The 26,404-nt window shown below is 42.2% G+C and overlaps 1 protein-coding gene across 5 annotated transcripts in view; it reads left to right on the top strand.

The window, feature by feature from the left end:
* The window catches only part of GPAM (glycerol-3-phosphate acyltransferase, mitochondrial), a 61,885-nt gene that overhangs the window by 12,929 nt on the left and 22,552 nt on the right, over window positions 1–26,404 (top strand). For 2 of the 5 annotated variants that reach the window (XM_042908222.1, XM_042908221.1), the window contains exons 2-7: window positions 15,221–15,351; window positions 16,518–16,640; window positions 19,167–19,240; window positions 22,465–22,578; window positions 25,036–25,182; window positions 25,786–25,882. In XM_042908222.1, coding sequence (XP_042764156.1) covers window positions 15,250–15,351; window positions 16,518–16,640; window positions 19,167–19,240; window positions 22,465–22,578; window positions 25,036–25,182; window positions 25,786–25,882 — 657 coding nt within the window. In that variant the 5' untranslated portion in view covers window positions 15,221–15,249. Of the gene's footprint in view, window positions 1–11,226; window positions 11,251–13,316; window positions 13,496–15,220; window positions 15,352–15,410; window positions 15,483–16,517; window positions 16,641–19,166; window positions 19,241–22,464; window positions 22,579–25,035; window positions 25,183–25,785; window positions 25,883–26,404 lie in introns of those variants that run through there. The other 3 variants (XM_042908223.1, XM_042908220.1, XM_042908224.1) reach the window with 3 other exon arrangements.

Below are 26,404 nucleotides of genomic sequence, written 5' to 3'. Positions count from 1 at the left end.
CTGAACCGGGGATGAGCTTGGGATGGTCCAGGAAGACAGGTGGCCTCGGGGACTGGGGCGATGATGGAGAGGGGGATGACAGAGGTTGGCAAGGGTAACAGCATGTTGACACTTGCAGGTCTTGAGAAGACTTGAGAGGCAGGGGTGCAATCTGAGACCATAATGGAGCAGAAATGAAGTCCTTGGCCTCATTCTACGACATTTGTTGTAAATATATGATCCTTCCTCTTTGGTCTCTGGCATTTGTTGCTGTTGGAAACCAGAAACGAGAAGGGACCTTGGGGACCCTTGGCAGAGTGGAAGCTTTTGGTTGTCGCAAGTCCATCCCACCACCCCAGCTGATCCCGGCCCCCTCATTTGGGCTTTTCTCCTTACAGTACCCCTGACTCACCCAAAAGATCTTCTGGCTGATGCTATTACCTCTTTGAAATCTTTCTTATCAGGAGCCTTTAATGCTTCTCCAGGCAGAGCACTTACGGTGAAAACCAGTTAATGTAATCTTAAAACACTCTAATAAATTTCCAGCAACATAAGACCACCAGATAATCACTTTGTCCCTAGGCTCACTCAGAATTCACAGCTCAGATCCCACAATTAGCATTTCTTTTGTGTCTGAATCATTGAACAGGCGTGAAGAGCCCCAGTGATAATATTTTGCCTTTTGGAGGTTTTAAAGAAAGCTGTCGATATCATCAGTTACCCAAACTGCCTTTCGAGTTGCTAATAGGAACAGCCAGGCTGCAGTTCCCAGTTTCAAAGCCCTGCTGCATACCTAGCTACTTAAAAGTCTGCCTTTATCTTCATTCTCCCCTTTCTTCATCATCCTCATCCTCACCAAAACCCCTTACTGGAAAGTACTTAGCTGGCTGATAGTAACTCGTACTTCCTTTACAGTGTGCAGAAATGTGTTTCGGTCTCCTCTTGCTTTAGACATTGTTAGAAGAACAAGATCCCACATGTGGCTGTCTTCCAAGCCATGCTTTCAAACTGACGCCGAGTCTTACTTTGGGGTCCCTGAATGACCGCAGAGTGGGGGGGTTATGAACCCCCTGAAATCAAATGCAAACTTCTACATGTGCCTCCCCCCCCCCCCCACCGCCCCCTTGGGAGAGAATTTAGAGCTTCATCTGACTCTCAGCGTTCCCTGACTCCAAAAAGTTAGGAACTACGGCTTGCAAGACTTTAGTGACACAATCCGCAGTATAGTCATTGAAGGAAAACACTATGTGGATTTGTAACTGGAAATGGGAAGTTGTTGGGGTTGGAGCTGGGGAAGCCTGCGATTCTGAAACACCACATTGATCAATTATGGCCTGTGAAGGCAAGTGGGATTGATACCTGGATCAAATGAGGCCTCTCTTTTTAAGGGATTAGACATTTTCTCAGGAACTCTTAGGATAATAGCAAACATTACGTATTGCCTGCTACATGCCAGGTAGTGTCCCAGTGCCTTCCATATTTTAACTCTTAATCCTCACATCTACCGCATAAAGTAGATACTGTTATTAGTCTTGTTTTACAGATGAGGAAAATGAGGCACAGAGAGATTAAAACCATAGACTGAGTTTGCATTCAACATTCCAAGACCCTTCATAGTTCTGGATAATGTAGTTTGTCAAGCTGTAATTAATCGTTCAGAATAATTACCATTTCCGATATGGCTGAATGGTGGCCGTGTTGTAATCTTCAAGCCCGTGCCTAATCAATAATAGGATTCCCTTATGTGCCACTCTGGTTTTGTGAATAAGAACAGATTGTAGGTCATGTGCAGAGGACGCCCAGCTGACTCCTCTTTTAATTAGAATTTGTCTAAGCGTCCTGTGGTTTATAAAATGGGGTTACTGACCTAGTAGATAATTTTATTGTGACTATTATCACCACTAAAAAATTCATGCCATGAACATAAGGCATGCCACGACCCTGTAGAGCTTAAAGTTAACTAAACTTTATCTCTGGGAGGTCAAAATTTCATTCATTCCAGGATTTGATCACTTTATGGGGCTTTAGATATAATTCACCCTTTACCTAGATTCTATATATTTAATAGTTAATGAGCAGGTGACCTAGGAGCTTACAGACTATCCTCTAAAAGCATCGTTTATAATTAACCTAGAGAAAACCAACATTGTGGATATTAAGGTTTCTTTAATCCCATGTAACCCATAATGGTTGCTAGGAATTCTACAATTTGTGGATGCGTGCTAAATTTACATATATGTGCCTATGATTTGTAGAGGTAAAGTAGGAACTCTGGACCAGAACTGACAGCCTTTGGAAAAAGTAACTATAAAATAATTTGATAAAGGGGACACATGTTTTGCCGTCTCCTAAGCAGAACTGGATGTGCAAGAGGGTGCAATGGGTGAGGTGTAAGTCAGCCTGGGTGAAGGGTTGGGCTCAGTGACCTGCTCAATCAGTGGTATTAACCAAGTAGGGCTAGGAGAGGGGATTGTACCCTGTGACTCTGGATTATGGAAAGCCTATTATACAATATCTTACTTTCATGTTGGAGATCGTCCTTGTAATCCATTTCAAATATTTTATGGAATAATATGATGGCTGTCAGAAAAGATTTGGTAGTAATCATAGTCAGTTGTATTATTATGCTTATTCGAGTTTTGCTTTATACCAGGTAATTTAGATAATTGGAAACTGGGTTGGTATTACTCTTTGAAAACCTTTTCTGTTGGGAAATCTGTAAGTTAAAAGCTAAAGATAGTTAAAAGGAGTATGTTTAGAGCACTCAAGAGAATGAATTTCTAAAGGAAAGTCTTGGAGCCTCTATGTCCTCAAAAGTAATAAAACTAAATTTCTTTAAAAGTTTTCTAAATCGAGACTTAATTGAACTTAGATTAATCTTCTTCCTGATGAGACTTAATACATGAAGCTCTAATGTACTTTCTTCTCTTAGAAAAAAGAATACTTTCAATGCAAAGTAGTTCCGCTTCTCCTTGCCTTCGTTGTGAATTTTTTTTTTCCTTTTTGACAAAAACTGATCCTGAGGAGGACAAATAAAAATAATTCTATCTCCAGCCATGTCTAGCTCTCAAGTATTTTCAAATTCCTTCCTTCAAGTGTACTGGGCACACGCATGTTTGCCTCCTTATTCATAGTGTTCCCTCCCCTCTGACCCAAAGATTGGGAGTGGGAGAAGAATGGGTAATCTGCTTCCTACCTCTCTACCAAGCTTGAATACATGCTTCTCCAAGACCCATAGAATCCTGAGCCCCTAAAGCTCTATGGTTCATAGATCTCTCCTTGAATCCTATTCTTAACGTTATGCTTGTCCAGGATTGTTGACAGTTGTAACAGCCATTCACGTTCTCCTTTATTAAGTAGTTGATCAATCTCATCTTGTACTTAGACATCCAACAAACACCTTGAGCATCTGTTTTGTGCAAGGCACTGTTAGATGGTAGGAAATCAAGATGGGAATGGGAGAAGTCAAGAATTTAAGAGGGACAGGCAGACATTAAATGGCTAATTCTACAATGGAGTCTTCAATTATAATTGTGATAAGTCCCATGGGGGAGAAGCATACAACAAGGGGTTCTGACCTAGTCTGGGAATCAATGAAAGTTGTCATGAGGAGGTGAGACCTGAACTGTGTTATGAAGCATGAGTTGTAGAGAAAACAGGGGGTTGTAGTAGGGACCACTGCCAGCAGAGGAAGAGAAGGGCAGTGAAAGAGAAGGGCAGAGGCATTTTTCTTAAGGAACTGAAAGCCAGCCAGTGTAGCCAAAGTCAGAGAGAAAGGGCAAGTGAGAGAAGATGAGGCGGTGAGACTAGCAAGATAAGGGTGGTGAGGTTACTTAATACCAGGTATTAGAGGCCATGTTGAAGACTTTTTTCTAAAAGTCCCTATCCTAAAAGTCCAAGGCCTTTGTCCTAAAAACTGCAAGGAACAATTTAAAGGATTTTAATCACCTGCAGTGGGGATCAGGCAGAGAAATGGGGGTGTTAGAAATGCTCAGTGTTGCATTTTCAAATGTCTGCTCTGGAGGATGTGTGGGGAGTTTGGGAGGGTGGGGGGTGGGGAGCTGACATGAGGAGTCCGGGTAGTAAGTTTTGTGCCTTCCAGGGAAGGTGGTAGTGGCCTGCATTAGGACAATGCAGATAGCGAGGAGGTAAACGGGTGATGGGCTTAAAGCTATTTAGAAGGCAAAATTGCTAGAAGTTACTGTTGGATTGGAGGCAGGAAGAGGTTAAAAATGACTCCTAGGCTCCTGGTTTGCTGAGGAGAGAGTAAGGAGAGAGAATGAAGGAGGCCTTTGAGCCAGTAAAAGTTGCCAAGGAAAAACATCTAGGTAGGGAGAAAGAAATCCAGGAAGCATGGGATTGTGAAAGCAGAGGAAAGGTCTTGCTCCTTCCCCTAGAGCTTGAACTTGCTCAACAAACCATCAGTATCCAATAATCTGACATCAAGTTGTACAATAGTAGAGGGGCTCTGGGTAAGTCTGGGCACTCATGATCTAGTCCACGTTAGGATCCCTCTTCCAGAAGACAAGGTACTTTGTTTCCAGCTAGTCTCACAACTCCACAAACCACCTTGGACAATACCTTCCAAAAACCAAGAGTGATTTTCAGAGAAATGACTTAAGAAATATTTAGGAACAAAAAGTTTTCCTAAACCGACATGCTGTCATCATAAATGCAACAAAGGCACAGCAAAGACAAACTTTTATGATATCATATGGGGCTGGCCTGTCAGAAGCTCCTAAAGCTCTTCATTCCAGATTGGGAACTTTGCTTTATCTAGCCCAACCAGTAGGCTCTCTGAGGTTGTTCTGATAGTCATTAGGGCTGTTCATAAATGTTTGGTTAGCTTGCTTTGGACACACGACAGGATTACATTTCTTTACCCAGTTGCTTTATATAATGCTTTACCTAATGAAATGGGAACAGAAGTTAAGTCTGGATTAAGAGCCAGTACCTGGTTTCCACTCTCCATTCCTGGCCTCAGCAAATAAGGAAGTACATGTCAATAAAGAGCTTCCCTCAGTGTCCTTTATGAGCAGAGCTCCTATAATAACCTGTAGTTTACATGTATCATAGGCAAGAAATAAACTTTGTTGTCTTAAGACTCTGAGATGTTTGTTACTGTATCATAACCTAGCCCATCCTGACTGATATAGAGACACCCTTTCCAGAACAAAGTGACCTTAAGAGTTCATATGAGTTCCAAAGATTTTAGAACAAATTCTTTGCCAGGAAAGCTCAAACAAATAGGATCTCTCCTTTGTCTCCTGAGTCTCTGCAAGAGGAGACTATTACCAATCATAGTAATAGCTACTGTTTAGTAACTCTTAACCATGCAGCAGGGACTGTGCTAATAATCTTGCAGCATACATGATTCCATTTTATCTAAAATTAACCCAATAAGGAAGTGGACATGAGCAAATCCACTTTAAAAATGAGAGAATTGAGGCCTACAGAGGTTAAATAGATTGCCCAGGGTCACACAGCTGGTAGATGGCAGAACCAAGATTGGAACCCAGGTTGTCTGGCTCCAAAGTCCTTGCAGAGTTCTCATTCTGCTAGAAGGTTCAGGGTTGGCCTACTGGTGTCTTGACTCACAGCTCAGTTCTTAAACCAACTTCATCTGAGTGTTTTATAGAGTGGGGTTTAAAACATATGCTTTTCAGACATGGGACGTGACTATTCTTAGCTACCAGGCTCTTACCTAAGCTGGCTGAAATGTATGTTACGTGTTTGTGCTTTTTAAAAACAATTTTTTTAACGTTTATTTATTTATTATTGACAGCTGGAGAGAAAAAGAGCATGAGCAGGGGGGGGGGGCAGAGAGTGGGGGAGACACAGAATCCGAAGCAGGCTCCAGGCTCTGAGTTGTCAGCGCAGAGCCCAATGGAGGGCTTGAACCCACGAACTGTGAGATCATGACCTGAGCCAAAGTGGGATGCTCAACCAACTGAGCCACCCAGGTGCCCCTGTGTTTGTGCTTTAGAATCAGATAGATCTGAATTTAAACTGGGGTTCTACCAGGTACTAGATTCGCTTAAGCTCTTGCTGTGCATCAGTTTCCCCATCTGAACAATGGGGGTAATAATCCTTCCTGGCTTATGGGGCTGCCCTTGTTTTTCTGTTTGTTCTCAGATGCCCTCTCCATCCTTCCCTGCTCTACTTTATGTCTGGGAGAGGAGTGGACCCTGCAATCTCATTCCTTAGGCTTCTCTGCAGCTTGCTTCAGCCAATAGGAGGGGCTTGCAGGTGGTGGGAGGGCAGAAAGAGGAGGAAGCCAGGGAGGGTGTCCCTCCGTTTTTCAGGTGGCTCCTCCAGCAGGGGCAGCTCTGTGGTTTTGGCTCTTCCTAGGCAGCCCCTCTTTCCTTGGTCTTAAATGTTGCTCTGGCTCCTGGTTCTGTTAATATCTTCCTTTGTTGTTCCAGCCCTAGGATGGTGTCTGCTGTTGGAAATCTCTGGGCTGCCTCACAGTCCCCTTTTGTTCTTTCAGCTTTTTTAAGACCTTTCTAAGAAGGATTCTGTATGAAAGTCCCACTTCCAGTGGTCTGGCCCGAGCTATTTTCTAGATTGTGCCATGGCTGATTTAGAGGATTGTTTGAGATAATGCCCGTGAAGTATTTAGAACAGGGCTTGGCGCATAAAAAGTGCTCAAACAAAGGTAGCTTACGAAATGTGCTCACTTTCCTCTTAGGGACATACTCTGTGGCCAGTTTGCCCCAGGCAGGCGCCTGCCTGCATGATAGCCTCTGAGTCATGCCCCGTCCTCCTTCTTCCAGGCTGGCCAGGTCTGTGGACCTGGGCTTCTGTTTTGATTCATCCTACTCTAATTTTTACAGAATAAAGGGCATGCGAATTCCTCCATGACATTTTTGACTCATGTCACAGTGTTGTTTTTAATTTTCAAAACTTCTTACTGTGGCTAAGAAAGCACTGCTTCATCTTGGGATAAAGGAGGCTTGGCTGGCCAACACCTCCCTCTGCCCCATTCCCCCTTCCTCCACTGCAGCCCGCCTGCAACTCTGTCTCTGTCAACTCTGTCCTCCTGCAGGGCTTTGGCACATGGAATTCTCCCTTCTTGGAAGGGTCTTTTCTGGGCTCCTTTCAGACAAGGTCCTTCGCACACCACAGCCTCGGGGTAGCTGCTCCCTCCTTAGAGGTCCTCCCTGACCACCTTCTCTACTGCTGCTCACTGCTGTTGACCTCTGTGACAGAGGCTGTTTGGATCTTCATTGTACTTTCCACGACTTGTCTCCGTCCCAACATGCCACACACCATTAGACTTTTAACCCCACAAGGGCAGGACCTATGTGTGACATCCCCATATCTTCATCTTGTATCCTCAGTGACTAAGAAAGACTATCTTAAAGGCACTCTTGGTCAGTATGTCACAAAAGAAAAGATGCTGAAATAATCTCATGTCAAGGGTTCGTAGAAGTCCAACAGTGATGATTTTTGGGGTCCTCCTCCTCTCCCTTACCCAGGCACTTATGCAGAAAGCTTGAAATCCAGTCTCCTTGACCACTGCTCCCTGCCCAGGCCCCGCGTAGTGTGTGGACCTCCATCCCCTTCACAACACGCTCGGCCACTGGGATCTTCACTGAGGCTCCCAAGACTCTACATTCAGCCCTCTCAGTCTTCCTGGGGTCACTCTCCTTCTGCAGACCGGTCGCCTCCAAGGCCCTCCATGAAGCAATCTCAGACGGAATCCAGAACCAGTATCCTCAACACCTAACCCCTCCTCAGCGCCGTGCTGGTCCCCAACCCGTTCTCAGACAACCTCTTCTCACACAATCCAGCTTACTTCCACAGGAAAAACAAAGGGCCCATTCAGGTTTCGTCTTCTTGGTGGCCAACCCAATCATTAGTTACTGGTTTTTTTTTGTTGTTGTTGTTGTGGTTTTTTTTTTTTTGGCTTTCAGCAACAAAAAGGCTGCTAATTGCAATTACTTAGCCTCCCTTAAGGGCTTGGGGAATCCAGGGTCTTCAACCAAAGAGCCTGGCTACACTCCTGGAGAAGGGGAAAAATACCTTTCATTTCTTAAGAATGAACTGACAAATTGTAAAAAAAGAAAAAAAGGTGACTTGTAAGCTCTTTCTTAATTAGCCTGCTTTACTAGTTGCCTGATCCAGTGCCCCAGATCCCTTCTGGAGCCGGTGCCCTGCCCTGAAGCATAGCTCATGGCTGAAACAAAGTCTGGATCCCTACCTAGTTCCTTCTGGCCTTCCTTCTTGGGGGTAGGGGGCTGGGGTGGGGCTGGGTAGCCCCTTGGGGGTAGGGGGCTGGGTAGCTGTCAGGTAGCCCATCCTGTAGGAGATGCCAAGACAGAGCTTCCAGAAGCCTGACGGCCTCCTGCTTGGGCTATTTGAAGTTTGTGGCTTAATTTACTACTAAAGCAGTTTTTAGACGAATTGAACTCCTTATTCTGCCACAAATGTGGTAAACTTGAGTCAGAGGGATTCCATTCTCTTCTGGTCTAGGATTCTTTCTAAATGTCTGGCTCTGAGGTCACTTCCATTGCTACAAGCCCCCACAAGATAGACTGGCAGGGACTTTTTTTTTTTTTTTTAAATTTTTATTATTTTTTAATTTAAATCCAAGTTAGTTAACATATAGTGTAATAATGATTTCAGGAATAGAATTTAGTGATTCATCCCTTACATATATCACCCAGTGCTCATCCCAAGTGTCCTTCTTAATGCCCCTTCCCCGTTTGGCCCATCCCCCCACTCAACACCCAGCCAGCAACCTTCAGTTTGTTCTCTGTATTTAAGAGGGTCTTATGGTTTGTTTCCCTCTCTGTTTTTATATTAATTTTGCTTCCCTTCCCTTATGTTCATCTGTTTTGTATCTTAAATTGGCAGGGACTATTTCTTAACTCTTTCTCTCTCCCCCCACCCCCATATATTTGAGTCATTATAGTGGCTAGAATTGTGCTCAAAATTAAATATGAGTCAGACACTCATTTGCTTGTGAGTAACAGAAAGTAAGATTATCGTGGTTTAAACAGATAGAGATTTAACAAAATGCAGAGGTATGTGATTGGTGGCATTGGGTTTGGACATCAAGTTACGGAACAAATGGGGGAAAAAAGTGAAAAAGAAGCCGTGCCAGCTCCCTGTTCCCTTTTACTAAGAATGAAAAGCTTCTCTGGAAATCCTCGAATTTGACTTTCTCTTAGGTCTCATTGCCCAGAACTGGGTCACATGACCATCTTGGCTGTAATGGATAGTTGGACTATGTATGTCAGAGCATGCCTTTATTTTGTCTTATTTTTGAAATATATCTATTTGGGGAAAAGAATTCTAGATTGAGTTTTTCTTTGAGTACTTAAAAGATGCTACTTTCCTGACTTGTTTGCAAACTTCTGTTGAGACATCTGCTGTCATTTTATCTTTGTCTCTTTACATAGATATGCATCTTTTTTTTAATTAAAAATTTTTTTTTTACATTTATTTATGTTTGAGAGACAGAGCACAAGTGGGGGAGGGGCAGAGAGAGAATGAGACATAGAATCTGAAGCAGGTTCCAGGCTCTGCGCTGTTAGCACAGAGCCCGATGCAGGACCTGAACCAACAAACTGTGAGGTCATGACCTGAGCCCAAGTTGGACGCCTAACCGACTGCGCCCCTTAATTTTTTAAATATTTATTTATTTTTGAGAGAGAGAGAGAGAGAGAGAGAGAGAGAGAGAGAGAGAGAAAGGGAGACACAGAATCCGAAGCAGGCTCCAGGCTCTGAGCTGTCAGCCCAGAGTCCGACGCAAGGCTCAAACCCACGAACCATGTGATCATGACCTGAGCTGAAGTCGAAAGGTCAACACACTGAGCCACCCAGGCGTCCCTTTTATTCCACTCTTTTAAGATTTTCACTTTAGCACTGGTTTTAAGCAATTTAATGGTGATGTTCCTTAGTATAGTTTTCTATGTATTTCTACTTAGAGCTTGTTGAGCTTCTGGGATTTGTGAGTTGATAGTTTTTACCAAAATTGGGAAGTTTCCAGACACTATGTCTTGGAATTTTTTTTCTGCCTGTGCTGACTCCTCCTCACTCTCATATTTGCTTCAGGGATTCCACCTGCATGTATGTTAAGCTCATGGATACTCTGCTTATATTTTCAGTCTTTTTATTCCCTCTGTATTTCATTTGGGATAGCTTTTATTGCAATGTTTTCAGGTTCTTTAACTTTTGTTTTTTTTTCAGTAATATTTAATCTGAAAGAAATGTAGGGGGGTGTGTGTTAAAAATCTCAGACAACGTTCTTTTAATTTCTAGGCGTTTGCTTTGGGTCTCTTAAAAAGATTCCATGTCTCGACCTCTTTTGGCCACATAGAATACAGATCTAATTATTTTTTTTTAATTTTTTAAATGTTTTTATTTATTTTTGAGACAGAGAGAGAGAGCATGGGCAGGGGAGGGGCAGAGAGAGAGGGAGACAGAATCAGAAGCAGGCTCCAGGCTCTAAGCTGTCAGCACAGAGCCCGAGGTGGGGCTCGAACTCACGGAGTGTGAGATCATGACCTGAGCTGAAGTCGGACGCTTAACCGACTGAGCCACCCAGGTGCCCCTCGAATTGTTTTTTAATGTCCTAGTTTACTGAGTCTGTAATCTCTGTCATTTCTGTGATTCTTTCAATGGATTCATTTTTCTCTGTATATGGACCATTTTTTCCCACTTTTTTTTTGTATGCCTGATCATTTTCAATTGGTTGCCAGACATTGTGAATTGGGTGCTGGATTTTTCTGATTTCCTTCAGAAAAGGAATTTCATTTCCTTTTCTGATTTCCAAGTACTGTTGGGCCTTGTTTTGGGACACTGTTCTTGGAATCGGTTTGATCCTTTTGGGGCTAGCATTTAAGATTTGTTAGGTAGGACCAGAACAGCAATTACCCTGAGGTTATTTTTACTCCACTCCCAAGGCAAGACCTACTGAGTCATATATTATGAGGTTTCTGATCTGGGTGCCAGGATCAGGTCCTGTTCCTGGTCCTGTATGATCGCTGGGTATCTTTCCACTCTGACTTGGGGGAACAGAACCAATTCCCTGTCCCATGCAACCTTTGGTGATTGTTCTCTCTCTCTGTCTAGGTGGCTCTTTCCCTGGCCTTGGTTAGTTTCCTCCCATTCACGTGCTAATCAGCTGAAGACTGGAGCATGACCTGTAGGTCTTCACAGCTCCTCCTAACACGTGTAGTTCTTTTCTCTCTAGGTCTCTACTCCCAGCTCCAGCTGTTTGGGCTTCCCTGGTCTCCCGATTCTATCTCCTCAACTCAGGTAGTCTGTCTAGCTTTTTCTGGATCCCCCTCTCTGCACTGCTGTCTGGCACCTGCCTTAGTAAGCGGAGTGCTCACCTTATTCGTCTGCTCTCTCTTATGGTCTGCCCTGCCCTGCCCTGCTGCCTGTTTTATTTCTTTAGTTGTTTTAGTAGGAGAGTAAATTCAGTCAATGTTGTTCCATCTTAGCTGCCTTAGCTGCTGGATTACTATAAATTATTGTTGTTCTGTTGATAAAACAGATTGCTGAGGTTGTCAGCTGTTTCCGAAACAACTCTCCTTACGTAACCTGAAACACCTTGCATTGCAATCCACATCTCCTGCAAGTACAGTTCATCCTTGTGCAATGGATGTTACAGAAGAGTAACTACAAATAAACTCTGTGAAAGAAAATGTAATTTTCCCCTCTGCCTTCCATTTCCATTCCTGTAATGCTCTCTCTCTTTCATTTCACATTACTTTCTCTTTAGCTGTGACTTCAAACCCTGAGACGTTCCTCTGTTTTTTTTCTTTTTCTTTTTGGTCAGGGACCAGAAATCTATACACAAAATGTCATGACGTTTTGGGATTTGAATTCATGGTATTCTAGTCAACATAGCCTTTGAAGACTTAGGTGTGTGCTTGGAGTTAAGGTGTGTGTGGGTTTGAATAAACACAGGAATTTGGACTTCAAGCAGCTCAATCTTTTTTTTTTTCTTGCATCGCCACTCCTACAGTTTTGGATTGTTTTAAAAGAAGGACCCCCCTGAATTCTGAGATGAATTTAGAAATAGAAGCTGAAAGTTCAAGAAAAGGAACTCTTGTTTTTCTTCTTGTTCCTCAGCTTCAAGAGTAGCTATTGAGGGTTTACCATAAATGAGTGCTGTTTTTACTGAGACCGAGAAAAGTCACTGATTTTGACGATGAGTTCCTACTCTTGTGGAAGAATGACACAAATTGATAAAGACCCAGAATGTGGCACCTGGGTAAATCTGTGAGCTTTCACAGAAGGGTGTGATTACTGAGGGCTGGAGAAGTTAGGGAAGGCTTGGGGACCTAGTTCAGGAAGGAATGATAGAATTTAGAAAAGAGTGGTGTGGGCACGATTAAGACTACGGGAACCCGTGTTTTGACTAGGGACAACCAGAGAGGTTGCTGTAGGAGCTCCTCTTGGCGACTGCGGGAAAAGTCGAGGCCTATCTGTTGGAGGCCTACGTGCCAGGCTCCGGCATGTGGACTGTGGAGAGCTCTGGATGGTTTTTGATGGGGGGACGCGGAGGGCATGTTTCGATAGAAGTGGGGGTTAACGTTCATAGAGGAGATGAGGACTGGCAGCAGAGGTGTGAGACCAGGGACTCTGCTGCGTCTTAATCACCTTCGTATTCCCATCTGCCAGTTCAAACAATGTTTGTTGTTAAGGTGCGGGTAAAACGTTATCTTTTGCCTTCCGAATTGCTAATGTTCTTGATAACCACTGGCCTTGTCAATGGCATGACAAATATTGTGAAAGAACTTCCTTGTGACCCCAAGTTATTTTGTTTGAAGGGTTAGAGGTAGGCAGATTAGGACTCGGGCTCTTTTAAGCCTTATTTATTTTTCTTTCAACTCATTTTCTTCCATTGTAAGGAAAAGGCACTCAGCCACTGTTAACAGACATTACACAACAGGGCCGCTCCCGATCCGCAGCTCCCCCAACCCTGACAATTTCTGCAGAGTCTTACAAATTTCCTAACCCCACACACACGCACAAGAGAACCAAACGGCCCAGGCGAACACTCCCCAAAGAGCGAGGCGGGGATACAGACCTCCAGATAGGCAGAGTTGACACAATGGAGCCTCAGGCGCACGTGCAGCAACGCGCAGGCGCGCGCACACGTGACTCTGCGCCGAGGCAGAGTAACCTTCCGATTAGGCGCTCGCGCTCCGTTATTGGCCCCACCGGCCCCCTTGTGTGCGCAAGTTCTATTGCGATCCGAACGCGGAGCCCGGGCGCCGCCCCCCCTCCCCCCCCGCCCACGTCTGAGGTCGGCCCACCCCCTCCGGCTCCGCTCGCTCGCGGGCGCCGCCTGCGTCATCGGGACGCGACGTTGCAGCAGCACCGGCGGAGACTTGAAGTGCCGGCAGCTGCAGCAGCCGCAGCCGAAGCCGGCGCAGCTGCCGGGTGCGGACCGCGAGGGCGAGAGCGGCTGCGGGAGGCTGCTCGGGCCCGGAGTGCCGCGCCAAGTGCGTCGTCGCCCTCTCCGTTGGACCCGGCGCGACGCCGGCAGGTTGTTCTCATCCCCCCCGAGCTCCGGGGTTCCTCCTGAGAAGTGGGCCCGGCTCGTGCTGGGTGGGGGGGTCGGGATGGTTCTGTCCCTGGGAGACCCGGCCGCGGTGTGGGCTCCCCTGGAGGAGGAGGGAAGTTCCCGTGGACTGAGTAGCCTACGCACCTCATTGCCTTTGAGGCTGCTGGGGTGCTCTGCAAGCAGCTGGTGCTGAGAACAGTCCGATGGCACATGACCATTGATGGGTCTGAGCGTGCACCGTGTGTCAGACGCTGGGTTAGGCACTTTATAGGTACAATCCAACCCTCCCAGCAACCCCCAGGAGGTAGGATCTAGCATATGCCCATTTTCCAGATGGGGAAACCCAGGCATAGAAGTTAACCAACTTGTTCAAAGTCACACAGATGGTCAGCAGTGGGTGGTTTGAATTCGGGTATGTTTGGCTTCCGAGGTGAGCCTCCTCCGATCGCTGTTCTTACAAAACCCAGAGTTGGTTCCCCTCAGCCGATAGTCTGGCGCCTCCAGATTTTGATTTACTTATGGACCTCGGATCAACGCTGTAGGGAGGGAGGAGCGAAGCCGTGACTTCCTATTGGCAATCCGCTCTCTCTTCTTCCACTCCTCCAGCTCTGGGGCCACCAGGGACTTTTTCTCGGGCCGCAGCGGGGCTCCCCATGCTTTAGCTACATTCTGCATGTGAAACTGATAGCTGATTTATTTTACAATCGTGAAGAGCTTTCATGCCAGGTGTATTGCTTTCCTGTTTTCTCCTGGCCTGTTAGGTTAGGTTGATGCCATGTTAAATTGTTAAGGATGTGCTATATAATGGTTGTGCCGAGGACAGTAGATGCCGCAGCAAACCCGTATGGGGATTATAACGAAATCAGAATATACGCTCCAAATAACAGTTACCCTGGATGTGACCTTTCAGAATTTTAAAGGAATAATTTAAGGCCAGGTGAGAAATAGACAAAAGCTGAAGCAATTTGACAATTAGGGAGTTTTTATATTTTAGCTTAATCTCTGTTTTCTTTAGCAGTGCACCGTTAGTGAACCTTTTCCCTTAGGGTATGAAAAGACATCGAAAAGGGTGAAAGCTTTTAAGTCCGATATTTCAAGATGGTGTGGTTTTGATTTAAAGCTTTGTAGATGTATTAAAAGTGCAAATGCCATTGCATTTAAGACATCACGAGAAAATTGAGAGTTCAATTCAGTTTAAGTGGGGAACTTTAGAGGCGCTGTCTCTAAAGGCTCTTGCCTTTACCCATGCTTCCATTGCATAGTATGTATGACCAAAAATTACCAGCACATAATTAAGGAAAATTACCTATTTGTGTGCATACATGTAACTTATATTTAATCAAATAAACACATGGCCTCCATTCTCCCAGGAACTATTCAGTTATTAATGCAAATAAAATAATTCTTCGTCACCTACCTGAAATAAGCTATTATTTACGTTGCCCTTTCGTGGCTGTTTTATTCAGGAAGTCTAAAGATGCAGATGTTGATTTAAAAAAAAAAAAGAACAGTCTACCGGAGATGATGTTGAGTTTAAACACATCAAACACTGTTTTTACACATCAACTAAACATGGTGGAAGCCCATCAGAGGTCATTTGACATCGTATGATGGAACAAAAGAATGTCGAGGTCAGAATTTTGAGTTTTGGTGTCTACTGTCTGGCTTATTAATTTAAATGGTGTATATATATATATTTTTTCATAGCACATGATCTGGGAGTTACCCCTTGTGACATGGATGAATCTGCACTGACCCTTGGCACAATAGATGTTTCTTACCTGCCAAATTCATCAGAATACAGTGTTGGTCGATGTAAGCATGCAAACGAGGAATGGGTAAGTTGAATAGGGGTTAAAAACATTCAAAGATGTTCATTTTAATGTTGTTTATGAAGGTGGAGAACTGGAAGCGACATAATATCGTGTAGAGGTTAATATCTAAAGAAACTGCCTCCAGCTGTTAGAAGGTATGCCTATGAGACCTCATATTTAAAAATTCTTATGGTTTTATGTTAATTGGGAAGAGACAGTTGGGTAGGATATTTAAGCACAGTGATTATGTTAAAAAGCAAAATACTTTGCATAGAAAAAAAAAAAAAAACCTAGGAGTTGTTTTGGATGGTGTACTTTCTGTATCTGTTTTCCATAATGTAATAAGTATGAATTTTGTAATGGAAATAAAGGGTTTTTTTTTTCTTCTAAGTGGGAAATAAATTTTAGTATGAATCTCAATTCAAAGGATATGCATTTTCTTGTATTGTGTTCCCCCCCCCCCCCCCATTTTGACATAACATGGCTTGTTTAAAATATTTCTTGAACACTCTGCTTTATATAAAAATGATACCAGAGTTTTGGGGGGTTTTTCTGCTAATTTTTGAGAATGTTTTGTCTGGTATTTGAGCAACTAATGAACTCAATGAACAAAATGTTTAAAACAGGAGCAGAATTTGACCCTAACTGGACTTTACAGCTATAATTTAAATTCCAGCCAGGATAAAGGAATGTTACATAAGTTTACCTTGTTTTTTAATTTAAAATATTTCAAGTTGTATGTAACAACTTGCTTACTATGTAAGACTTTGTAGTGCTTTTGTGGGCATCTGTGATTGAAGAGGAATAAGATTAACTGTTCCCTGTATGGATCCAGGAGCCTGATTTTATTTACCTGCTACTGTCATGGGCTGTTTAATCTTGCCTTTGAACCTCTGAGTGTGCAGACGTCCTTGCTAGCCATTATCATTCTTCGGTGTTCAATTTTTGCTTATGTTCCAAGTTTTGTTCCAAGTGTTGATGATGGAGGGGAGTACCATGAAGGAAAATTACACTTATATTTTATAAGTGGAGGAACTTATAAATATAAGGAGGAATATAAGAGGAACTTATATTACCAAAAGAAATCGAAGTACTAAGTTTCTCTTCTGAAGTATCTTAGTTTTAGAGAGAAAGTGGACAAGTATAGTTTTCTTGCCATTCAGACACTTTTTCCCCTTAACATTTATTAGGGTGAGTGTGGTTTCAGACCTACTGTCTTCAGATCTGCAACCTTAAAATGGAAAGAAAGCCTAATGAGCCGGAAAAGGCCATTTGTTGGAAGATGTTGTTATTCCTGTACTCCCCAGAGCTGGGTAAGAGTGTTACTGCTTGTTGACCTTTAATAAACAGAGTGAAATTCCAACTTTGTGTGAATCTTATTACTGGGTAGTCTTAATGGACTTAATTCATTTTAAGAACTTAGGCCCACGTTTATAAACCAAATTATTTCAAGTAATGATGTTGACTCAATTTGTCTTTCCATTCATTTATTCAGTAAATATTGGTTAAACAGTTGATGCTAAGTGATAATTTGGTTGTTTTAGTTTAGTATGACTTTAGGGGAAGGGTAGATCTTACTTTTAGATAACTCTAAGAGTTGGTGGGAACCTTCATGTAACTTCTACATGTTGAACTTTTAACTCAATGTTCAACTTCTAGCAAGATGAGCAAGGGGTAGCAGGAGAGAGTTTTAAAGCTTTAAAACTATGGCTTTGCCCTACTCTCCTTTTGGTAAGTTTCTGTTGGGGGAGGGTGAGTAGGGATGGAGGGTGTCTGTTGACTATGATAGTGAAGGATGGTTACTAAATGTTAGGATGAAGATTTAATTTATTTTTTTGAGAGAGAGAGTGCAAGCACGTGGGGGAGGGGCAGAGGGAAAGGCAAAGAGAGAATCCCAAGCAGGCTCCATACCCAGGTCAGAGCCCCCCATGGAGCTCCATCTAATCACCATGAGATCATGACCTGACCCGAAATCAAGTGTAAGATACTTAACTAGGGCCACCCAGTTGCCTCCCAGGTGAGGGCCACCCAGGTGCCTCAAGGATGAATATTTTAAATAGAGTGTGTACGGGCTTGTTGTTTGTATCTTGGTGAAACAGACACAATCATGCAAAATCATCCATATTACAGTGTAGTATTTGAAGAGAGTCACTCAAATGAGTGGTCAGCCTCTGTTGGCAGTTTGCTAGAGGGACGAGTTAGCACAGGAATTTAGAATCTAATGTGGCTGTGTTCTCCGGCAGTAGAGTTGCCTTTTAAAAGGTATGCCTGGACATTCAGCTCTCTCTGGGATGGGCCAGTTATCAGGACAGAAATTCTGCCATCTAAGTGCCTGTCATTTATAGAGATTGCTTGTAATCTGTATAAATATCTAGCTGTACTGCATGAATGTTCTATTCTGGGTTGGCTTGGCAGGAAGTAGAATTCTGAGTCTGGTATAAGGGATTTACTAACTTGTGTGGGACCCAAGCAGTTTATGTTAAATATTCAGGTCTGCTCAAGAATGTCTTAATCATAAATATTGTTCCTTTTAGAACAGAAGTGCTATGTTGGTAGAATGGAACGGTCATGATAATTTGTGGTCCGGGAGTATGGCCAGTTCAGGTTAATAGGCCAGTAGAAATACAAATTTAAATAGATGATCATGTGGCTTGCTTTTTAGACCTGGCATCTTCTCTAATTCTAATTTTAAATGCTTAAAAGATCAAAATAATACCTTGACTCTAATGTGTTCTTAAGTCAGAAGAGAATATAGGAAATTACTTGGTGGTGGTGATAGGAGTGGTTTGGGGTAGGAATAGGTCAGTAGTATAGTATATAATTGATTTTTGCTTAAATACAGTTCCTGTTGGAGCTGAACTTGATCTTTGATGTTCTTCCATGGCATGTTTATTTAAAATGATTTTTAAAATACTTACTAGAGAACGTGAGTAGGGGAGGGGCAGAGAGAGGAGAGAGAGGGAGAGAGAAAATCCCAAGCAGGCTCCATACCTTCAGCGCAGAGCCTGACATGGGACTCAATCCCGTGACCAGTGAGATCATGACCCAAGCTGAAATCCAAAGTCGGATGTTCAACCAACGGAGCCACCCAGGTGTCCCTATTTAAAATAATTTTAAATAATATTTTTATAATATTTTTTTGATATTTGCTACCCTTTCTCTGATACTGTTTTCCTGATCTCTAAAGAGATTCACTTAAATATTTTTATATCTTTTATTGAAGGTACATTATGCTTTCCCAACATTTATCTGTGGAAAGCTTACCTTTTTGTCCACACTGATAAAGCTATAGACTTTCTCTTTTGAGCAGAACTCTCTCTGAATTATCCCTTAAGGTTTCCTGTCAAGAGAGTCCCCTTCAGCCATACGTTTTCTAATGAAGTAAACATTTAGAGCAAGATGTAGATTTGAATATTAAAAACCCCTGTCAGTCTCAATTTTTCTGTCTGTAAAATGGGGATAATAATTACTGTGTCAGCATTATTGCCAGATTTAGTAATCTAAAGATAACTATGGTACGGTATTTTTACATGTGGGAAACACTGAAATCTTCAGTGTTCCTATCGTTGATTTAAGCTCTCTGTAGCTTTAACTCTTTTGGGTTGAGGGTGGGGAATGAGGCAGGACAGGGAGGCACAATTTCCTTTGCAAGTTTGTGACCTTCTCTGAAGGCCAAAAAGTACTTTTCTCAATAAAATGTAATTTTTCTTCATCACTTAGATTTTTGCAATGCCTAACTTCATACTTGAGTTATAAAAGTTATCAAGAAGTGGGAATGTGAGCTCTTTGCCAGAAATCCAATTGTATATTTATGTCTGTGTGTATTTCGTTTCATGTAGGATAAATTTTTCAACTCCAGTATCCCATCTTTGGGTTTGCGGAATGTTATTTATATCAATGAAACTCACACAAGGTAAAAAGAAATTTCTTATATTTCTAATACATCTCAAAAGAAGAACTGTAATAATCAGTGCCTATACCTTAAGATGAATCTCTTCATGTTTTTGAGTTAATAGAATTGAGCTTGTGACACAAGAGGCTTTATGTAAAAATTGGAAGCAGTACAGCCACCTGAGAGATCTGTTACTATTACTGCTATGTAATTATATGGTAACTATTTCATGAGGGTGTAGATATCACCTATAGCTTTCTCTTTTTGTTTTGTGTGTGTGTGTGTGTGTGTGTGTACATTTTAATTTTTTGATGTTTTATTTTATTTTTTGAGAGACATGGAAAGACAGAGTACCAGCAGGGAAGGGGCAGATGGAGAGGGAGACACAGAACCCGAAGCAGGCTCTAGGCTTTGAGCTGTCAGCACAGAGCCCAATGTGAGGCTCAAACTCACAAACCACGAGATCATGACCTGAGCCAAAGTCAGACGCTCAACCAACTGAGCCACCCAGGCGCCCCATTTGTATATATACTTTTATTAAAAAAAAATTTTTTTTTAATGTTTTATTTATTTTTGAAAGAGAGAGAGAGAGACTGAGTATGAGCAGGGTGTGTGTGTGTGCGGGGGGGGGGGGGGTGGGCAGAGAGAGAGGGAGACAGAATCCAAAGCAGGCTCCAGGCTTTGAGCTGTCAGCACAGAGTCCGACACGGGGCTTGAACTCATGAACTATGAGATCATGACCTGAGCTGAAGTCGAACGCTTAACTAAGCCACCCAGGCATCCCAGTATATATATATTTTTAAAGCTTATTCATTTATTTTGAGAGAGAGTGAGTGGGGGAGGGGCAGAGAGAGGGAGAGAGAATCCCAAGCAGGCTGTGTGCTTCCAGGGCAAAGCCTGACGAGGGGCTTGATCCCATGGACCGTGAGACCATGACCTAAGCTGAAATCAAGAGTTGGATGCTCAACCAACCGAGCCACCCAGGGGCCCCTGTATACTGATTTTATATCTGAAGTGTGACAAAACATGGTAAAGATTTATCTGAGGAAAGGGTAGGGTTGAATGGCTTACAAATTATTATTTTATACTTAAAAATTGAAATCAGCCTGATCTATGGAGTTTTAGAAGATATTTTCCTATATTGAGCAAATGCTCTTTCATTTATTATTAGCTTAAGACTTTTTTTAGAATTCTTCCAGACTTCAGACACGTGGGGATGGGCTGTTGGGCATCTGAGTGAGAGAAAAGAGGCTTTGTTTTAATGAATCTAGGCTAGGGGATAAGGGAGGGGGGAGGGAAGATTGTGTGAAAGTCTGTGAGGCGGGAGAGAATGGCAGCCAAAAAATGCTACCAGTCCTTATAATTCTAAGAGTAAATGCCTGGGATAGGTCAGTAGTAGGCTCAGGTGATGAGAAATGCTTTAAATTCTGTGAAAATTTATCTAAGAAGTCAAATACTTAAATTTGAAGGCTTTCTGGAATTACTAATCATATTTTGGTGATGAGATCATAATTGAGAATGACAATACTTGCATATATATTAAATGCCTTTTTTTTTTTTTAATAGAACTAAAATCAAGGGACATATTTTTTCCCATTCCCATGCTACCCTTCTGTCTCTATCTTACATTTAAAGGAGAGAGGAGAAATTCTGGGCCACTGATTTTTTTTTTTTTTTTTTCCCTTTTTGACTTGATTAAGATCCTAAGAAAAGGGATCTCATAGAGAGCCTCTTCTTGTTTATGTAAGTAGACATTTTATGTATAAAGTCAGAGGGTTCATTTGTTGTCCTCAGTTGGAGGCAGTTAAGAAAAAAAAAGCATATGCTATATTGACTCAGTGATATGAAACCATTCAATGTGATAATGACTCGGTGATATGAAACCGTTTGGTGTAATAAACTGCCTGTGTGGTTGAGCTGGCTGTTTGGCTGCTCTGTGTGTTACATGAAGTGAAGGGTAGACATTTTTATACACACACACACAGCTTTCAGTCCATTACAAAAGGATTTCATCAAGAACTGGGACTTTGTGCATTCTTTTTTTTTTTTTTTTTTTTAATTTTTTTTTAACGTTTATTTATTTTTTGAGACAGAGAGAGACAGAACATGAACGGGGGAGGGTCAGAGAGAGAGGGAGACACAGAATCTGAAACTGGCTCCAGGCTCTGAGCTGTCAGCACAGAGCCTGAAGCAGGGCTCAAACCCACAGACCTGAGATCATGACCTGAGCTGAAGTCGGATGCTCAACCGACAGAGCCACCAAGGCACCCCTGAGACTGTACATTCTAATAACAGTTCTGAAAGTATTCACTCGAGGAAGAATTTAGAATTAAATATTTACCCTATTGGACCAAATTTGCAGACAACTAGGAAAGGAGGAAGAAAAAGAGAATGTCAGCAAAAAAGATGAAGGAACGAGTGATTCCACAGTTCTTCCTCAAATTTCTTCAACTGAAGGCTTTTCAGAGTTCATGAATTTATATTTGAAATCTGGCCATTTGAATGTCCTTAAGGGGGAAATGATAATGAGGCATTACACAATCATTACACATGGTTTCAAAATATTGCATATGAAGGTTCTAACCTTTTTCTGAGTTCTCTGTCCCCAAGCCCCCATATAAATAACACATAGCCACCAACATTGGTGTGAATATGTCCTATCTCTTAGAAATGTCAAATGTGGGGGAAGAAAAAGGGAAAGAACTTCTGGCCTCATGAGCCCTGTATATAGGTGTTCAGGCCATACTTTAGTTATCCTTGACTTCCCTTGACTAGCCTTGTCCACTCATTTTGGGAGTTAGCGATTATCTTAGAAGAATTACTATAATAACAAAAAAGCCCTTTATGGTAGGAAAAGACTTCCAAATTATCTCTTTATAGCCCACAGCCATAAGCTATATTGCTTATATATACAGCATTGAACTTACTTTTAAAAAATGTAGTAATGAAATAAGGCATTTTTCTTTTGGTATTTGGTTTATTATTTGCAGAGTACACTATTCAGGCATTTTAGTAGTCAAATTCCAAGTTTAAATTTTAGTTGAGAGTACATGAAAGAAATTGTGAGTGAAATTGCCACAGATCATCTTGAACTGCCAAGGAGAATTTGCTATAGGATAACACCAGATAGCAGGAATAGATGAAATGAGGCTTTGTTTCTACATCAGGGAAACAGCTGTATAATTTAAGCAGTTCATTTTAGGTGTTCCTAAGTCTTTTTTTTTTTTTCCCCTTTCACGTTGCAGGCATCGAGGATGGCTTGCAAGACGTCTTTCTTATGTGCTTTTTGTTCAAGAGCGAGATGTCCATACAGGCATGTTTGCCACCAACGTGACGGAAAATGTCCTGAACAGCAGTAGGTAAGGGTGGGGATGCTGTTGTAAAAGGAAGAGACAGGGAAGAGGGGTGGGGCAGGGCAGTATTGCCTTTATTAACCTTGGGACTCTGGGACTCTGTCTCAAGAGGGGTTTCCATTTCCAAATGTCAGATATTAAACTCCAAAGGAAAGCAAGGAAAGGCAGGAGAACAGATGGTTTTGGTGAGCAGTGCCATGTGGGAATAGCAGTCTTGTTTTATGCATTAACGATTGAATGAATGGCTTCCTAATATATGAAAGGAGAGTTGGAATTCAGAGGTGCACATATTTCCAGTTCTCTGTTTTCTGTAATATAAATGTTTGGGACCGTGTGTTTTCCTGTTTTATTTGTTATTTGTTTTTTGAACTTGCTACTTCATAAACATTTTTTTTAATGTTTATTTATTTTTGAGAGAGACACAGAGTGCAAGTGGGGGTGGGGCAGAGAGAGACGGAGACCCAGAATCGGAAGCAGGCTCCAGGCTCAGAGCTGTCTGCACAGAGCCCGATGCCGGGCTCGAACTCATGAACCATGAGACCATGACCTGAGCCGAAGTCAGGTGCTTAACCGACTGAGCCACCCAGGTGCCCCTTGTGTTTCCTATTTTATAACCAAAAGAGAAGCATGTTTGATATTTCTGTCAAATAATTTTTGAGTATGTAGGCACAAATTCTTGTACTAGAAAATCGTTACTAGAAATTTTAAGAGAATAAGGTTCTGTCCTTGCTCTCAGAGGAACTTGCTTAGAAAATAGCAGAGACTGGCTTGAAATAAGATCGAACAGGGAAATAAGTCATTCTCAAGTTTAGGCATTAGAATATGGGAGTTTGCATGAAGATCAGTCTCTGCCTCATTGGTGTGGCGTGTGGTGGACATCTACCTTGATTTGGGGGGCCAGAGACTACAGTGGTTTGAAAAGACTGCTTAGAAATGTAGATCTGGGGGCGCCTGGGTGGCTCAGTTGGTTAGGCCTCTGACTTCGGCTCAGGTCATGATCTCACAGTTTGTGAGTTCGAGCCCCGCGTCAGGCTCTGTGCTGAGAGCTCAGAGCCTGGAGCCTGCTTCAGATTCTGTTTCCCCCTCTCTCTGACCCTCCGCCCTTCATGCTCTGTCTCTCCCTGTCTCAAAAATAAATAAACATTACAAAAATTTAAAAAAAATAAATGCAGATCCTGTAGTGTGGCTATGAAGACCTGAACAGTGGTGGCACATGGTAGGTACTCAGTAAGTATTTATTGAATGAATGAGTAAATAGTTGATAATGGAGATTTAATTATCTTGTCAATTACTTGTAAAAACATTCCTGGCCAGATTGAAATAAAGGTATTAAAGGCCTCAGTGTCCTGTGGAATTGGTCTTTTGGTATTGATGAGTTATGGGGCTGTGTGGAGCTTTGCTCCGTGCTGGTCTAAAATCAGTAGCAACAGTGGGAGAAAAAGGAATTATTTGAAACTCCTTTGGGTTATTATATATTCTATTTTCTAGGTAAAAACCTCCAAGTATGTTTTATCCCAGCCAGGTGTTTTGACTAGTAACTAGAATATTAAAAGTGATTTAAGGAGGTTTAATCTCGTATGTTCTTCCCCGAGTCACGTGGAAGTTTTGCCAAACTGGATTAAATCTTCTCTCTTAACTTCACTGTTTATTGTTGTGTGTTGTTTTAATCTTGAGCCGCGCCTTTCTTACATTACTGGTTTAAAATGGAAGGGGCGCCTGGTTGGCGCAGTCGGTTAAGCGTCCGACTTCAGCCAGGTCACGATCTCGCGGTCCGTGAGTTCGAGCCCCGCATCGGGCTCTGGGCTGATGGCTCAGAGCCTGGAGCCTGCTTCCGATTCTGTGTCTCCCTCTCTCTCTGCCCCTCCCCCGTTCATGCTCTGTCTCTCTCTGTCTCAAAAATAAAAATAAAGGTTAAAAAAATAAAATAAAATAAAATAAAAAAATAAAATAAAATGGAAAACACTTGTAAATATCTATGCCCCTCTTTGATCCCTCCTAGAGAGTTTTACATATAGTTCTAATAAAGTCACAGTATAAATGAGTAATAAATTAGATCTTCAAAAGAAAAATCTCATGTTACTTTGGCAGTGAGCTTTGGATACCTCTGAACTATATGCCTAAAGGGATAACCTTTCTTTCTCTCCCCTCTGCTAGAGTGCAACTTTGTGTCCCTCACAGCATATCTGGAACGTTTCAATTGATGTCATTGTTAACCCATTGAATTTGAGTTAAATTCTTAAATCTGCCTTCCAGATTCCTCAGGGATTCATCGATTCAGGAATATAATATCCCTAATATTCAGTAGGCAGCCAAACAAAACACATCTAACTTGAGCTTATTGTGTTAATCACATATTAAAGAGAAGATAAGTTTTGTTTTGTGATTTATATCTATGATTTAGAAAATACTGAATGCAGGATGTCACATAGAAACAGTTACATTGTCTTTCTGCTTTCAATTCAGAGTACAGGAGGCAATTGCAGAAGTGGCTGCTGAATTAAATCCTGATGGTTCTGCCCAGCAGCAGTCAAAAGCCATCAATAAAGTGAAAAAGAAAGCCAAAAGGATCCTTCAAGAAATGGTTGCCACTGTCTCACCAACGATGATCAGGTATTAAAAGGCAAAGCAAAAAGCTTTCAATGAGAGCTGTTTTGAGCAAACAGGGACTGAACCATTGGGCTTTCCTAGCACAGTGGTTTTGGTCCAAAAGAAATTGGACATAATCTGATGGGAAAACTAACTCCTTTTTATTTTTATATTTGTATTCAAATTATGTGGGAAATAGCACTGTGGTAGATTTTAAGGTTCCTTAATCTTTGTTAACTAATAACAGCCACTGAATTACTGCTGACCTCTCTCTAGACTTGTGAGCCAGGGTTCACACACCCATATCTTAAAGGGAGTGGTTTTATATGGCATTCTGCTCACCTAAATGTTCATCTGATCATTTGTTTCTGATGTGTAAAGTCTGCTGTTTGAGTGAAATGAAGATTTTAGTCTGTAATAAATAAAAATGGAAGATTTTAGTCTGTAATAAGTAATATGTATCTATGAGTCTATATGTAAAAGTTCAGATGCAGATACAGACACTAAGTCACTTGAAAACACTTTTAAGTTGTAGGTTCAGAAACTTGAATAGGTAAAAGTCAACGTCTATATAAATGTATGTTTATGCATTTAAATTCCTTTTCTTCTCCCCCCCTCCGCCCTTAGACTGACGGGATGGGTGTTGCTCAAACTGTTCAACAGCTTCTTTTGGAATATTCAAATTCACAAAGGCCAACTTGAGATGGTTAAAGCTGCAACTGAGGCAAGAGTTTCTGTGATCTGTCATTGCGTTTTCCCCATGTTTGTGGATGATGTTAGAGCTCTTCTGTATGGAAATGTTCTTTTGTGTGCTGTGTGCATCCCGCCCATTCAGCAGATGCCCCCCTTGAGAGATGTACCACAGTAGCATTTGGCGAGCGGCTGAGAGGTGGGTGAAGGGGGACCTGGCAGCTGTGCAGGACTCCTTTGGTGGGTTGCTTTGCAACAACTCTGAGAGCAGGTGGAATAATCCCTATTTATAAATGAGGAAATATAAAGCACAGACAGATTAAGATTTCCCAGTCATGGCTGGTAAATGATCGCCTGTGATTTCAAGCCAAACCAGGCTTGCCTCTCGATCCTTTGCCTTTTTTCTTTTTTCTTTTTTCTTTTTTTTTTAAACATAATCAGGGCTGCCTCTCAGAAGACAGAGTCCACTTGAACTCTCCATTGTGCTTCTCCTTCCCCAGCTCCTTTTTATTGTGGCTCTGGTGGTTTTCAGCCGCAGAAGTATTACAATGCAAGA

This window comes from Panthera leo, chromosome D2 (assembly GCF_018350215.1).
Source record: "Panthera leo isolate Ple1 chromosome D2, P.leo_Ple1_pat1.1, whole genome shotgun sequence".
Classification (NCBI taxonomy): domain Eukaryota; kingdom Metazoa; phylum Chordata; class Mammalia; order Carnivora; family Felidae; genus Panthera; species Panthera leo.
This window is presented reverse-complemented; position numbering and strand designations above follow the sequence as displayed.